The sequence below is a fragment of the Rousettus aegyptiacus genome, unplaced genomic scaffold (assembly GCF_014176215.1).
Source record: "Rousettus aegyptiacus isolate mRouAeg1 unplaced genomic scaffold, mRouAeg1.p scaffold_m13_p_5, whole genome shotgun sequence".
NCBI lineage: Eukaryota > Metazoa > Chordata > Mammalia > Chiroptera > Pteropodidae > Rousettus > Rousettus aegyptiacus.
In genome coordinates this window covers 116,483,378-116,497,479 of record NW_023416308.1, presented here as the reverse complement: position 1 = coordinate 116,497,479, position 14,102 = coordinate 116,483,378, and the positions used below count along the sequence as shown (strand labels likewise).

The 14,102-nt window shown below is 48.5% G+C and overlaps 2 protein-coding genes across 2 annotated transcripts; both read right to left on the bottom strand.

Annotated features, from left to right (window-relative positions):
* Nucleotides 1-2,927: 2,927 nt before the first annotated feature.
* LOC107497481 (general transcription factor II-I repeat domain-containing protein 2-like) lies at nucleotides 2,928-6,576 on the bottom strand. Its single transcript, XM_016119332.2, has one exon. It carries the CDS (start codon nucleotides 6,340-6,342, stop codon nucleotides 4,504-4,506), a length of 1,839 nt encoding a protein of 612 aa, XP_015974818.2. The 5' UTR covers nucleotides 6,343-6,576; the 3' UTR covers nucleotides 2,928-4,503.
* On the bottom strand, nucleotides 6,560-8,670 carry LOC107497482 (ubiquitin-like protein FUBI). The gene is made up of 2 exons (XM_016119333.2): nucleotides 6,961-8,670; nucleotides 6,560-6,858 (listed from the first exon to the last, which is right to left on the bottom strand). Exons 1-2 carry the CDS (start codon nucleotides 7,033-7,035, stop codon nucleotides 6,583-6,585), a joined length of 351 nt encoding a protein of 116 aa, XP_015974819.2. The 5' UTR covers nucleotides 7,036-8,670; the 3' UTR covers nucleotides 6,560-6,582.
* Between the last annotated feature and the right edge of the window lie 5,432 nt (nucleotides 8,671-14,102).

Below are 14,102 nucleotides of genomic sequence, written 5' to 3'. Positions count from 1 at the left end.
AATATTCTCACTTTGATCAGTGGAAGAAGCCCTTCGTAGCATGGCCTCCGTTATTTCAACTTGACCCTGTTTATCCTTCAACTTTTCCTTCCTTACTGACATGCTAAGATCTTCTAGGCTCACGTTGTTCTCAGTCTATTGCTCTAGTTTTTGTGAACACTATGTCAAATTGTTGTGGTAATGACGCCATGGGCTTGAAAATTTTGAAACGGGGCTTTTGTTATTTCCTTAAGGTCTGTATGTAGAGATTTACTATGAAGGGAATGAACAACAGAAGCTGGAAAATATCCTATCTCGGTTTTTTTTAAACCAACTTTATTGAGATATAATTTGCACATTATAAAACAAACCCATTTTAATTCAATGGATTTTGACCAGAGTAACCATGACCATCATCAAGATAAGAGGACATTGCAATTGCCCCACCCACTACCACCCAGCCAGGCAACCTCAGATCTGCTGTTATTTTATATTTATTGTGGCTTCCTAGAATTTTATATAAATGGAATCATACAGATGTAAGCAAGTCTTTTGTGTCTGGCTTCTTTTTCTCAAGGTATTTTTGAGATTCATTCATGTTGTTATATGTGTCAGTAATTCTGCCCTTTTTACTGCTGAGTATATTCCATTGTATGGATGTACAACAATTTGTGCATCCATTCATCTATGATGGCTATTTAGGATGTCTAGTTTGTGGTTATATGAATAAAACTGCTCTGAACATTCTTAGACAAGTCTTTCTGGGGATATATATTTTCATTTCTCTTAGGTAAATACCTAGAAGAAAAATTGCTGAGTCATATGGTAAATATATGTTTAATTTTATAAGAAATTGCAAAATCGTTCTCTGTTGTATCATTTTACAATCTCACCAGCAGGGTATGAGGGTTCTTGTTGCTCCACATCCATGACTATACTTAGTGTTATTCAGACTTTTTAACGTTTTTTAACGCATCGATTTTATAGGTTTTCTTTTAAAAATGGGTGCCCTCAAGATCTCTCCTCATCTCTCCAAAAATTATTTGGGCATCCATGGAGGAAGGGGGGATACCCTTTTATTCAAAACTCTACAAGCTTCAAGGGCTGATAAAGAACAGTTGGAAAGGCAATTCAAGAGCACATTTGAAAACAAAGAGTCAGAATAATGTGAAATAAAATTGAAAGGAAAGTAAGTTACTGTATTGTTCAGAAGAACGAGAACTATGACATTATACATCTGTAAAGGATTCATACTGTTTAAAGGAATAAAATATTTAGGAGTCTGTTAGTTGGGCACTAATCTTTTTAATATATTGGCTTCTTATTGGCTGAATTTCCCCCCTCCCCAAATTCTTATGTTGAATCAACCCTCAGTACCTGAGAATGTCATTAAATTTGGAGATAAGGTCATTAAAGGGGTGATTAAGTTAAAATGAGGCCATTAGGGTGGGGTCCTAATCTAACATGACTAGTGTCCTTATAAGAAGAGGAAGAGATGCCCAGGGATGGCCAAAGACAGAAGCAGCAGGAGGGCGACCATCTGCCAGCCGAGGAGAGGGGTCTCAGAAGAACCTATCTTGGCTTTGAGAAAATGAATTTCTATTGTTTAAGCCCCTCCGTCTATGGCATTTTGTTATGGCAACTTTAACAAACTAATATAAGGATATAAAATCCTATTGATTTTAGGGAAGATGGAGGCCACCGCTGGTCTTTAGAGAAGACCTAGGGCTGCCATTTTCTGGCAGTGTGACTTTGGAAAGCTAGTTAATTCCTCTGTATTTTGTGTTTTTTTCATCACTAAAATTACACCCAGTAATACTATACCGATGGTTTGGTGGGGAGGGTGAAGAAAAGCATGTAAGCATCCAGCACCTGGCACGCAGTAGGCGATCACTATACATTAGCCTTTTCCATTTTCTCAGACTATACCCTGTTCAGTATCTTATAACAGCTCTTGCATTTACATCGCATTTTAAGTGTATTTATACAACCCATTTTTCATATTTAAAAAAAATTACTAGGTGGGGCAGAGGTTAATATTTCTAATTCACAAACTGAAAGACTGTGGACGAGTGCAGTAAGTTGCTGGAGGTCACACGGTGAGGCTGTGACAGTTATGAAACAGGTCGGACAGAGGGTCCCCAGGCTGGCTGTGGCTTCCCTGCATTTGACCATCACCACCTGATGAGATGTGCCAGGCCACCTGTCCTACACTGCATAGACTCTACAATTGTGCCTTCTGAATTCTGCTCTTAAATTTCCCTGTCTCCTTCTTTTGGGTCAAATGGCCAACCACCCATCTGCAAGACCCCGCAAGCCCATGCTAATTTGTTGTTTCCTAGTGGCTCTGGCCTTGGAAATCAGACCCCACGTGGTACAAATGCATGTAAAGCAGAAACCAGCGAGCTGAGGCAGGGACTCGAGGACCTACGTTCTTGCAACTTGTGCATGTTGTCTGTTTAGTGCTGATGTTACTGCTCAGAGGCCCTCAGGGTTCCCCTTTGGGGGGTGTACTCCGCCTACCTGCCCGATCCCAGCACAGTCTCACCAATGACCGTGGCACAGTTGGTCCCCATTGAATAAGTGATCTAGTGGTCTAGGGAACTGTCAGAGTTGAGGCTGCCCCAATCGTGTCAGCATGGGCTCTCCCCAAGGACTCCAGTTTCTAAACCCAGTGGTAGTCTACAATCCCAATCCCATCTGATCTCAGAAGCTAAGCAGGGTCGGGCCTGATTAGTTCTTGGATGGGAGACTACTTAGAAAGACCGGCTGCTGTAGGCATAAAAAATAAAAAATAAAAAACATAAAGGATTGTAAGATGACAAGGTCCTTATAACCTGTAAGGTCAACCAAGGGTTGCCTCACCTAATAAAATAAAATAAAAATAAAATAATAATAATAATAATAATAATAATAAACAACCCGGTGGTAAACTTTCAATGGCAGTCACCTATGGGGAAGAAAGAAACCAACGATAGCTCCCAGTTTTCTAGCCTGAGCAGTAGGAATGACAAGAGCTGCCATCGACTGCAGTAGGAGCAGATGTTGAGGAATGACTGGCAGCTCCACTCTGGAGTCAGGAAAGAGGGGTCTGGCTGGAGGTAAAAGTCTGAGAGTCAGAAGCTACTAATATTATTGAAAGCCAGGAGACCCAGAGAAATGTGTACCGAAGGATGGAGGGTAAAGAGAAGACAGGCCCCTGAACAGCTCAACGTTTATAATTTGGGAGGTGAAACAGACAACAAAGGAGGCTTAAAAAGTCGCCAACATGGTGACAGGAGAGCAAAGGCAATGTTCTTGGAGGAGGGAGACATTGGCTGCGTCAGATTCTGAGATGGCCATGCTGGAGAGGTCGTCCATAGCTCACTGGAGCTCCCAGCTTAAACCAGGACCCGTGACTGCCCTGCGAATGAGCCATCACGAAGAAGGTGAAGCTCAGGGGACAATGTCACCAGCTCAAGGTCATAGAATGAACAAATGACAGAGAACTAGCTTGCACTCGGAGTATGGCCTTGCATGTGGTACATTCTTGACAAATATTTGTTGAATTCACCCAAACATTTTTTTTTTCTGATATCAAGTTAGCTTAAAGTTGAGGTAGAACAATGATTAGTTAAAACCAGCTATTATAAACATAATATCATTCTGTATGCCCAAGTAAGTGTTACGGCTCCCAGGGATATCTGCTCTCCATTAGGTGACTTGCTGACCCTCTCTGTTGTCCAGATTACCAAGACAAATGAAAAACAGGGCCTGTATCAGTCAAGGTCCAAACACGAGAGAGAAACCACACAGTAATTTGAACAAGGAAGATTTAACACGAAGAATTATCAACTACAACTGGATTAAGGAGAATTCTAAAGGAACAGCAGGTCTAAGGAGCAGCCACGACCCCCAGGTCTGAGGGATGTAGGTGTCCAGGAAGAGACTCCCCGCTGCAAGGCCGGGAGCTGGGCCTTGCTGCATAGGGCACAGGGCAGGCTTACAGAAGAGCTGAGAAATTGCCGCAGTGCCACACTGTCAGAATTTGCTAGAAATCTGTCCTCTAGGACACCAGGAAAAGCTTCAGGGGGCAGTGTCTCAGCAGAATGACTCCTTTATTTTGCAATGTGTCTCCAGTGGCCTCTACTGACAAAGTTTAACATTAGGCCTGCTGTCAAAGGAACACTATTTAAAGGGCCCAGATCCATTTTTGGAGAGCAGACTGTGAAGGATGAATTTGGAGCTGAGAGGCAAGAAATTGATAACTGGTACAGCCTGGCTCAAACATCCACAGAAATTCTACAGCTCAGGCACATTTTGCTCAGGGAAGCAGGTGACAGTTTTTCCCTGGCTCGAGACAAGTAGAAAAACATAAGGAACTGTGAATAGCCAAGTAGGTTACAAAAATAAAACGGGTGAGGTATATGAAAAATCAAATGCCAGGGGAAAAAAATACACCTATATATATATATATATTTTTCTTTTTATTGAACCACAGTGCAAGCACATAACATCAGATATTTCAAAGATAATCTTTAATCATCAAAATCTTCTTTCATAATGTTGCTCCTTTGACTTGGAACCAGAAACTTGACCCCTTTTCTTCTGCACCAAGCTGTCAATGTCTGGTCTCATATTTCGAGTTGCAATGTGTAGAACTGAATTGAATCTCGTATCCTTTAACTGGGAGCGAGATTTAGTTTTACTCAATTTCATAACAGAAAACAATTGTTCACAGACATAGGTGCTTCCGAACATGGACAGAATCTTTGCACAATGGTTTCTATACCGAGGGTAACTCTTGTTGAGGTATTTGTAGAATTCTGGTATGCCAATGTCATTATATTTAGTTTTCAGTATCGTATTACACTGCAGTTCAATAACTTCCATTTGTAATTCTTCACAAACTCTCTCTATGTTAATGGAAAAAGGTGAGCTAAACAATCTGAGTTCATTTTCATAATGTTTGAAATCAAAGAACCTTTTTTGGAATTCAATCTTCAATTCTACAATTTTGGGGATGTAGATTACGCCATCATTTTCGTTTCTGGAAACTGATTTCAGTGTAGGAAAGTGAGCCAGATTATTTACTGCCAAATGAGTTTCCCAAAGACTCAGTTTTGCTAGGAAAGAGTAAATTGAGTTATACATCTGTGTAACTACTTGTGAACGTCTTTGCAAAGAAATATTCAAAGTGTTTAAATGAGTGGTAATGTCAACCAAAAAAGCCAGGTCTCTGATCCAATCTTCACTGGTGAGTTGGGGAAAGGATTTGCCCTTAGATGACATGAACAAATCGATCTCTTTTCTCAATTCAAAAAATCTCTTCAGTACCATGCCACGACTAAGCCACCTTACTTTCGTATAGTAAAGGAGGTTACCGTATTGTGCATCCAGTTCCTCAAGCAAAGCACTGAATCGTCTGTGGTTGGAGCCATGGGAGCGTATCCAGTTCACTGCGCTTATCACTACATCCATGACATGTTCTAGTTTTAACTTTTTAGTGCAAAATAATTCCTGGTGAATAATGGAGTGAACGGATTTAAGTTCTGCATCCTTACAAAACATTTTGACCTTGGATTTAAGTTTTGCAACAAGTCCAGTGTTATCACAGACCATTACAGGAGCACCATTAGTGGTCACACTTACTAATTTTGACCAGTCAACATTAAACTTTTCGAGACTTTTCTCAACGTACAAAAATAAGTCATTTTCAGATGTTGAGTCTCTCATGGGTACCATGTCCAAAAGTTCTTCAGTGATGTCAAAATTCTCATCAACACCACGGATAAATATAATTAACTGGCTCGTATTATTTATATATGTGTTCTCATCAACTGCAATAGAAAATGTCACAAATGACTTCACTTTTTCTCGCAACTTGTCCTGTAAGTTTTCAGCCATATCTTTGACTCTCTGAGCAACAGTGTTTCCAGTTAGACTTATGTTTGAAAATGCTTGTTTCTGGTCAGGACACATAATTTCTGCTGCACTCAACAGACAGTCTTTTATAAACTCACCATCTGTAAAAGGTTTTGATGCCCGGGCGATTTTTTCACTTATTACATAACTGCATTTCACAGCAGCATCACTTATTTTATTTGCATTGGGTGATAAATGTTGTAGAAAGGTCAAGCCTTTCTTTAGTTCATTAAGTTTTTCATCACGCATCTTTTCTGTATACCAGTCAAAATTCTTACTATGGTTTGTTTCATAATGGCGTCTTAAGTTGTATTCCTTTGACACGGACAAAGTTTGGTTACATATTAAACACATAGGGCTATTCTTTACTTCCACAAAGAAATATGCTTGCTCCCACTTTTCTTGAAACATGCGATGCTCTCGATCCATCTTTCGTTTTCCCACTTTTGACAGAGACATAGGTACAAAAAGAAAGATTTACTTTTATTTACTATAAGACAAACAATAGCTCAAACCTGATAATAAATGGTAACTGACATTGGTTTTGAGGAGCAACAGGAAGCAGTGGGGACTGTAACAAACTGTAGAGCCTTCCAGAGAGCAGCTGCTACTCAGCTGTGGCAGATTGTTGGTACGTGGGAACAAAGGCCCATTGTTACCAGATTTCCTCCACGTTTAAAGTAAAGCCAGACATTGAATTTAACACAAAATAGGCTGACTTTCAGATATTGTAAATGAAATTAAAAAATGTGAGACACTGTGACAGGCAAATAAACTAAGTCTAAAGATCATGAATAGTACCAGTTTGGGGCCTCTGTAATCCCACTCACCTCCTAGCATGCGGCCAACCATCTCCAGGGTCGTCAGGGCTTCTACCCCACACTGACCCAAGGTGGCTTCATCCTGTAGGGGAGAACCTGCCAGAAGCACCACGTTATCTTCAGGAGTGAGGCCCTCCAGGGAGGCTACATGGGCCTAGGGGGGAAAGGGAGAGTCAAGAGCGATCTGTGAAGAAGCCACAGGACAGGTAAAGGGCGGATGGGCTGAGGACACTCAGGGATACACTATTATCTTTACCTTGATCTGGGCAACTGTCTCGAGGCCGGTCACTTCAAGAGTGTGCAGCTCCCGGGCACGGACAAACAGCTGCATGTCGGCAACTTGAGGACAGAGAAGAGTGAGGTCGGCAGCTGGGAGAAGCAGGGGGAGGGGTGTGGGAGCCCTGGGCAGTTCGTGGGGCTGAAGGTCGCTTGTGGAAGGGACAATATCCTAGGGGAATCGTGGAACAGAGCTGACCAGAGCCCCCTGGAAGGGAAAGCGAGGGGTCGGCCCGTCCTCCCATGACCACGGGGTCAGGCCCCGTTTCCCCATTCCCCAGAGACCTACAGCCATGAGTACCTCAGGTTTCACGTTTCAGTTCTATGGAGATTTACTTGGGACTCTGCCTCGCGCCTCCGTAACCGTGGAAATCGAATCCGGAGGCTACAGAGGTCGCGAACACACCCGCCACTAGGGGCGCTTTGCGTCACTGCCCCGTGCAGCCTCACGCCTTCCGCCGAGGCCACGCCCAGTCCTCCTCGCCACGCCCCCGCGGTCTGCGCAGGCGCAGGCTCGGTCCTGGGCGGGCCAAGGCTCTGGGAGGGGGCGTCACATCAGCAACATCCTTGCTGGTTCCGCTTTGCTGGAAAGCGGGTTCCCTTTTTGACTGCGGAACGAGGCGGATGGTGGGAAGCAGTCTGTTGGAAGCCCAGTTGTTTTTTGGGCCCTCGGAGCAACAAGTCCTCAGCTGCAATCTGGGTTTTCTCATTCGATGTGCACATCTCTGCATAAGCATAGACTGGGTTAGGGTGCAGAGCAAGAGAGAAGCGGGTGAAGGATGTGCACGGGGCTTCAGGTGCGGCCAGAATGTAGAGGTCGAAAGCTTGGGGGAGGAGGCGAGGGAGGTCCTAGGTGGCCCCAACTACAAGGAGCTTCACGTTCGATTTGACTCCCTTGTTTCACTCAGACTGAGGTAGGGGCGAGAGGTGGGGGGAGGGAGTGGGGGGAGCGGGGATTGCCCGGGATCAGTGGGTCCCAGAGCCTTGGACCCCTGAATCTAGGTCTGAATCCCAACTCAGAATTTACCCTGTCCAAACCTAATTCTTGTCTTCTGTGAAGCTGGATAAAAGTAATTACTATCTTATAACATTGTAAGAAATGCATATGATTCTCATTTAGCACAATGCTGGGTGTGTCTGCATAAAACCAAAAGTAGAAATAGCCTGTTCCAGAAAGATGGACTTTGAAATATGGAAACTTTAGATCCTGGCCTGGTATAGTGGTCCAGACCTTGGAGCCAGACTGAGTTCAAATCCCAGCTCTGTGGTTTACAATCCTATGACCTTGGACAAGTCACATAATCTTTGTACCTCGGTTTTCTTATCTGAGAATGGAAATAACCTACTCATGAGAATTGAGTAAGTTAATATATTATAAAGCATTTAGAACAGTGCCTGACACAGAATAAGCGAAACATAAATTACTATTCATTTTTTCAGAATTCTTCAAATGCATCTCCTACCTCGAGCCCCACAGGTGGAGAAGCAGACACATCAGAGCCCAACCCTTTTCCCAGCCTTTTATCCAGTAGTCTGAACTCCTGGAAAACTGAACCCCATGTTTTTCTACCTGCCCTTCTTTGTGGGGTGCTTCCAGATGCACAACATAGTCCACCTTGTCTGCAAGGACCACCCACACGAAGCTCCAGAGGAGGAGAAGGGAGATATCTGACAAGTGGGTGGGTGGGTGGGCCAGACTTTCAATCTCTGCCTTTTTGAGTCTGGGGGTTGGGAGCCCAGAAAGCTGAATTGCCATCCCTGTCCTTTGGTGGGATGAGGCCCATGGTCGGGCCTGAATGACCTCTTCCCTCTGGCCCCACAGGACAGGGAGGGCCTCCCTACAGCACTGCCAGGTTTGATGCCCATCACCCAGATCAGTGAAGCAATGGGGACCGTGCTGGCCCAGGGCAGCTACATCCTGCCTCCTAGAGAAGGGCTCTTGGGGTGTGGCCACGCAGCCTGCACTACACGCCAGGTGGGGGTTGGGGGGATGCTGTACAGGTGATAGAAGAAGCAGGGCCCCTGAGCTGAGGGCGTGGGGAGATGGCAACCCACAGAGGTATGGGGAGGGGGCAGGAAAGGGGAGTAGGGAAGACAGGGCCCGGGTCAACAGTCGATGGCTTATTGACTCAGGGAAAGTCTAAGGAGACTCAGCAGGAAGGGCCAGGCCAGGGGCGGAACGGCTGCCGGTGTCCGTGTCTAGTTCCTTCCTGCTTCACGAGCCCTGTGGTGGCCGCCCATGTGGTGGGAGCACATGTGGTAACCTAGCTCCAGCAGGAGGCGAATTTAGGCTCTGGGATGAGGTGGGCCTCACACCCCTTCCCCCTCGTCCCTCTGATTGCATTCCAGTAAGTGTGGCTGAGCCTCTACCCTGTCTGAGGCTGGGCAGCACTGGGCCCTACAGAACTGGCCGACACGTGGGCCTGGAGGATAGTCCCCCTCAATGGAAAGGCCCCAGGGCAGGGGCCCAGCAATGGCATGCCCCCACCCCAGCCTCTTCCACTTCAGATTCCCTTTCTCCACCCTGACATGGCAGCCCCGAGGACCTTGGGCTGGGGCCTGAGACAGGGTGGGTGTGGAGTAGTCCCAGGGCACCTAGGACAAGCGTGGCTAATCTTCACCTCAGCTGAGGTCCAGGTGAGACGCCGCCTTCCAGCTGGCAGAAACTCTAAGGAAAATGTCTTTTCTTGCCTTCCCTTCCTAGGCATGTGGGGCACAAGCCACCCAAGTGGCGAGGGGGAGCCTACAGGTAGGGAGGTGCTGGCCCTCCGCTCCCAGCCTGTTGCTTCACACTTTACTAGGGTCTGACGCTGAGTCCCTGTTGGGGGAGACGGTTGGAATCATGCATAGGCTTTGGGGTCGCACAGACCCGGGTTTAAGTCACACTATCAATAGTGAACCCCCTAACCTCTAACTGATGGCAAAAATTTTAGATTAAACAAAAAGCCAAGATACCACTTCACACCTGCTGGGATGCCTATAAGAAAAATAAGTGGGTCAGGATGTGGAAACCCTGCAACCCTCATATGCTGTCGGTGGGAGTCAGGTGGTGCAGCCACTGTGGAGAATAGCTTGGTGGTTCCTCAGAAAGTTAAAACACGGTCACCATGTGACCCGGCAACTCTATTCTTAGGTATCTACCCAAGCGAATTGAAACTGTGTTCACACAAACACTTGTACATGATGTTCACAGCAACATTGTTCACAATACTCAAAAGGTAGAAACCACCTAAATGTCCATCAGCCAATGAATGGATAAAGAAAAGGTGCTCCATTCGTACAGTGGATATTATCCGGCCATAAAGAGGCATGAAGCACTTACACCTGCTGCAGCGTGGGTGGAACCTTGAAACGGGATGCAAAGTGAAAGAAGCCAGTAACTAAAGGACAATTACCGCAGATTCTAAGCTGATGAAATATCTAGAATTGGCAAATTCATGCAAACAAAGTAGAGTAGAGGTTACCAGAGGCAGGAAGGGACGGGGCATGGCAGTGACTGTTTTGTGGGGTTTCTGTTTGGAGTGATAAAGGGTTTTGGAAGTAAGTAGTGTTGATAGTTGCACATTTGGCATGTAGTTATACATAGTTAATGGCGTTGACTTGTACACTTAAAATTTTACACTTAAAATTGGTTGGAATGGCAAGTTACATATATGTGATGTGGGTGGATACACATCTCTACGATAATTTAAAAATATATATTAAAAAATAGCTGTGTGGCCTAGCTAAATGTCTGCTGATCTAATTCTGCCTCTTCCTCTGGTATAAACTCTCTCCTTGGAGGTAGGAAAGGCTGGGGGTGAGGTGGGGTCTGGGATTTGTAGGGTCAAAAGGGTAGAAATGAACCAGCTGAGAATGGAAGAGGAGGACCACTGAGGCCAGCACTGGCCTCCAGACACCAAGCCCCACCTTACACTTTCCCCTCCTCTTCGTCCCCACTGTCCCCGCCCCGTCCAGGCCTCATGATGCAAAGGCTTCCTCCTCTTCGGTCTTCAGTCCATCTTCCGCTTGGCCCGGGTGGCGACCTGACCACCTGTCTCTCTGGCTCCAAATCCTTCAGCAGCTCGTATCCTCAGCTTCAGCCCGCGAGCACAACCGTTCTGACTCCAACCTGCTTTCCACTTCGGTCCTGTCTTCCTGAGCTTCCAGTTCCTTTACGTCACACACTGTAACCAAACGTTATCCCTGGTCGTCTCCACAACCCTACGAGGCAGGTGTCACTGACTCCATTTCAGAAACGAGGCAAGAGCCTCACACAGGGCAGGTCAGACTCAGAGGTCTGTGTTCTTTTTGCCATACATTGGCTCACCTCTGTCCTTTGCTCCTGGGCTCTGTGCCTTTGCTATGTCAGAGCATAAACCTGTCAGCCCCCAGTCACAGGCTGACCCTGTCTGAGAACAGCAGGTTCCACAGCTTCTCCTCGCCTGTGTGGCTGCCACGTTTCAGATATATGGGCACCTTGGTGGACATCGTGACCTCACCACCCAGGCCTGGCTGCTGAGGCCAGACACAGGCCATATACCGAGACCAGATTCCTGCTGCCCACTCTCACCACCCTCAATCAGAAACATCAGCTCCAAGGAGCAATTTTTTTGTTACCAAAACTTGCAGAGGGGCTAAGGGACTGCGACTGACAGAGAGCCAGCCACCACTCACATTGAGGAGGCCCCGGCCAGAGTCCCTTACTAAGGGCTCTCGCTCAAGCCTGATCAGCTTCCATCCTTCTTTATCCTCGGGGGCCCCTCCCTCTACCCTGCAGGCTGCATTTCCCTCAGGCTTGTCCAGCTTTGGGGTCCCCTCTACCTCATGGGAGCCAATCTCTCCCTAGAGAACCTGTACTATCATGTGACTTGAGTTCGGGCTGAGAACACCTACAGGGTATGGGGTTCTGACCAGGCTCTACGAGGTGGGGGAGCCTTCGGCCCATCTAGGAAAGAAGGCCCGGCCTCCCAGACCAACTTCGCACACCTCCCCTCCTGCTTCCAGCCGTTCCTTATGACAGGATGCCCAGGGCTGTGTGCCAGTACCTGTCCGTGGCCCATCAGGAACAGGTCCACACAGCGGGAGGTGAGTGGCAGGCCAGCAAGTGAGCAAGTGAAGCTTCCTCTGTATTTGCAGCTGCTCCCCAAAGCTAGCATCACCGCCTCAGCTCCACCTCAGATCAGCAGGCATCAGATTTTCCTAGGAGCACCCGTCCCTGGTGCCAGAAAGGTTGGGGACCGCTGCTTTATGAGATGTGGTTTGTTACAGGGAGACAGGGAGGGGGAAGCTGTGCGGGCCTGTGTGGGAGCATGCTCAAGATTATAGCATGCTGCCCCTGTCAGTCCCAAGCTGGGGGATCTCCTGGGATCCCGGCTCCAGGTGCCAGGCACCTGGAGGGCACAGGGTCAGAGCCCTCGGTGCCCACCCTGGCTCCACTTGCCCCCAGTTACCTGCTCTTCCTGCACCAGGGCGTGTTGTTGGCCCTTGTCTTCCGCTCTCCGGCCCGCCCACTCCCCTCCCACCCATCCTGAAAGAGCCATCCTGGTCCTTGGAGGTAGAGACGAGGGAGGTGGTGAGTTGATCCTGGGAGCCCTGGCTGGAAGAGGCAGGTGGGGTACACACCATGACAAGTGCAGCCACTCCAGGGCCCCTCAGCCTTGGTGTTCAGATCCCCCAGTCAGCTGCGTGGGGTCCGGGGGAAGGCGGTGAGCTGCAGCAGCGAGAGCCCTGCCGGCCCCGCCCCAGGTCCCTGCAGAGTGCACCCAGGTCCCCGCAAGGGGATGAAGGAGGAGAGTCGAGGGCTCTGGGGAGAAAGGCGCTCAGTGCCCCACCCCAGCACCTCTGTCCTTAGGGACCCGGAAGTCCCGGAGGAGGTGGGGAGGGGGCCCGGAGTGGGAGCCGGAAGCAGCGGGGACGCCGCAGGGACTCGAACCCTGGCCCAGCAGTGCCGGGTGTGCCACCACCAGCGCCTTTTGCTTTTTCCTGCTCCTTTTCTCACAGACTCAAAGGTGAAAAGCAAAACCTGAACGCGGCCATGAGCCGCGTCCAGTAAAAGAAACACCTGCGGCGGCTCCGCGCCTCCCCGCCAGGCTCACTCCTTCCGACCCTGACGTCCCTGCCGAAGGTGCGGCCAGGGGACACGTGTCCCCTCGGCCTCACGGCCACGCGTTTCCTGTTCTGCCAGACGCACGCTCCGGCTGCAGGAGCTGCATGAAGTCAGGCAAGCTCAAGCGCAAGTCATGGTCCTGCCTGTTCTAGGACGGTGTCAGCAGTGACAAGTTTTGCACGTATATAGAAATTTCCAGAAAGATGCAAAGGAACTTGAGCGGCTACCTCTGCGTAATAAGGATGGGACGGGTGAGGGGAAGGGCTGTTACTTTCATTGTATAAAATGGCTTTAATTGTCGACTCTACGCAGATAACTTTCATAATTGAAAAACTTAAGATTTTTGCCTTTATCAGAACAGGAAATCTAAGAACGAGGGGAAAGTTTCAGCACTCCGGCCTAGTCCCAGCTGCAGCGGTCCTCCGGGTGCGCGGCGCCCCGGCCGCGCGGGGTCACACAGACGCGCCCGCCTGCCTGGCGCGCGGTCCTCCGGTCCCTCGGCCACCGTCAGCTGCGGAACCCTTCCTGGGAACTGCCATTACACGAACGTGAAGTCCGAGCACAGTGCCCCACTGGCCTCTCATTCGGAGCCTGAGTTCCAGGGAGGACGGGTCCAAGTCACCAGGGCCTGAGGTACATGAAGCCCACCCCGGACCCTTAGCCAGTACCTGCCCCCACGCCGCCCTCCCAGCCCACTGCCGCAGCACCCACGGCTCCCAGCTCGGGCTCTGCCTCGCGCCGGCCCACGGCGGGTCCGGGGGGAGCACCCCCAGGTGCTCTGCAGTCCTCGTCCACGAACCCTGTCCTGGCTGCTCATGGAGGCAGAACCCTGGACCCATCACGTCAGCCCTGAGGGCCTCAGAAGTTCCTCCTCAGACAGGCCCCGGTGAGAAGCTGAGGTGCAGAGAGGGGTGAATCCTGCTCAGGGTCACACAGACCTGAGAAGTGGGTCCTTTCTTCTCATTCTGAGGAATGAATGCAAACAAAGCCATTCTCTCTCTCACACACGCACGCACACTCACATGCACACAAAC

Bases quoted from the DNA above. Each gene is read 5' to 3' on its own strand.
- LOC107497481 (XM_016119332.2), bottom strand. From the start codon at position 6,342: ATGTCTCTGTCAAAAGTGGGAAAACGAAAGATGGATCGAGAGCATCGC.
- LOC107497482 (XM_016119333.2), bottom strand. From the start codon at position 7,035: ATGCAGCTGTTTGTCCGTGCCCGGGAGCTGCACACTCTTGAAGTGACC. The intron at 6,859-6,960 runs GTAAAGATAATA...TTTCCCCCCTAG, and splicing joins AGACAGTTGCCCAGATCAAG to GCCCATGTAGCCTCCCTGGA.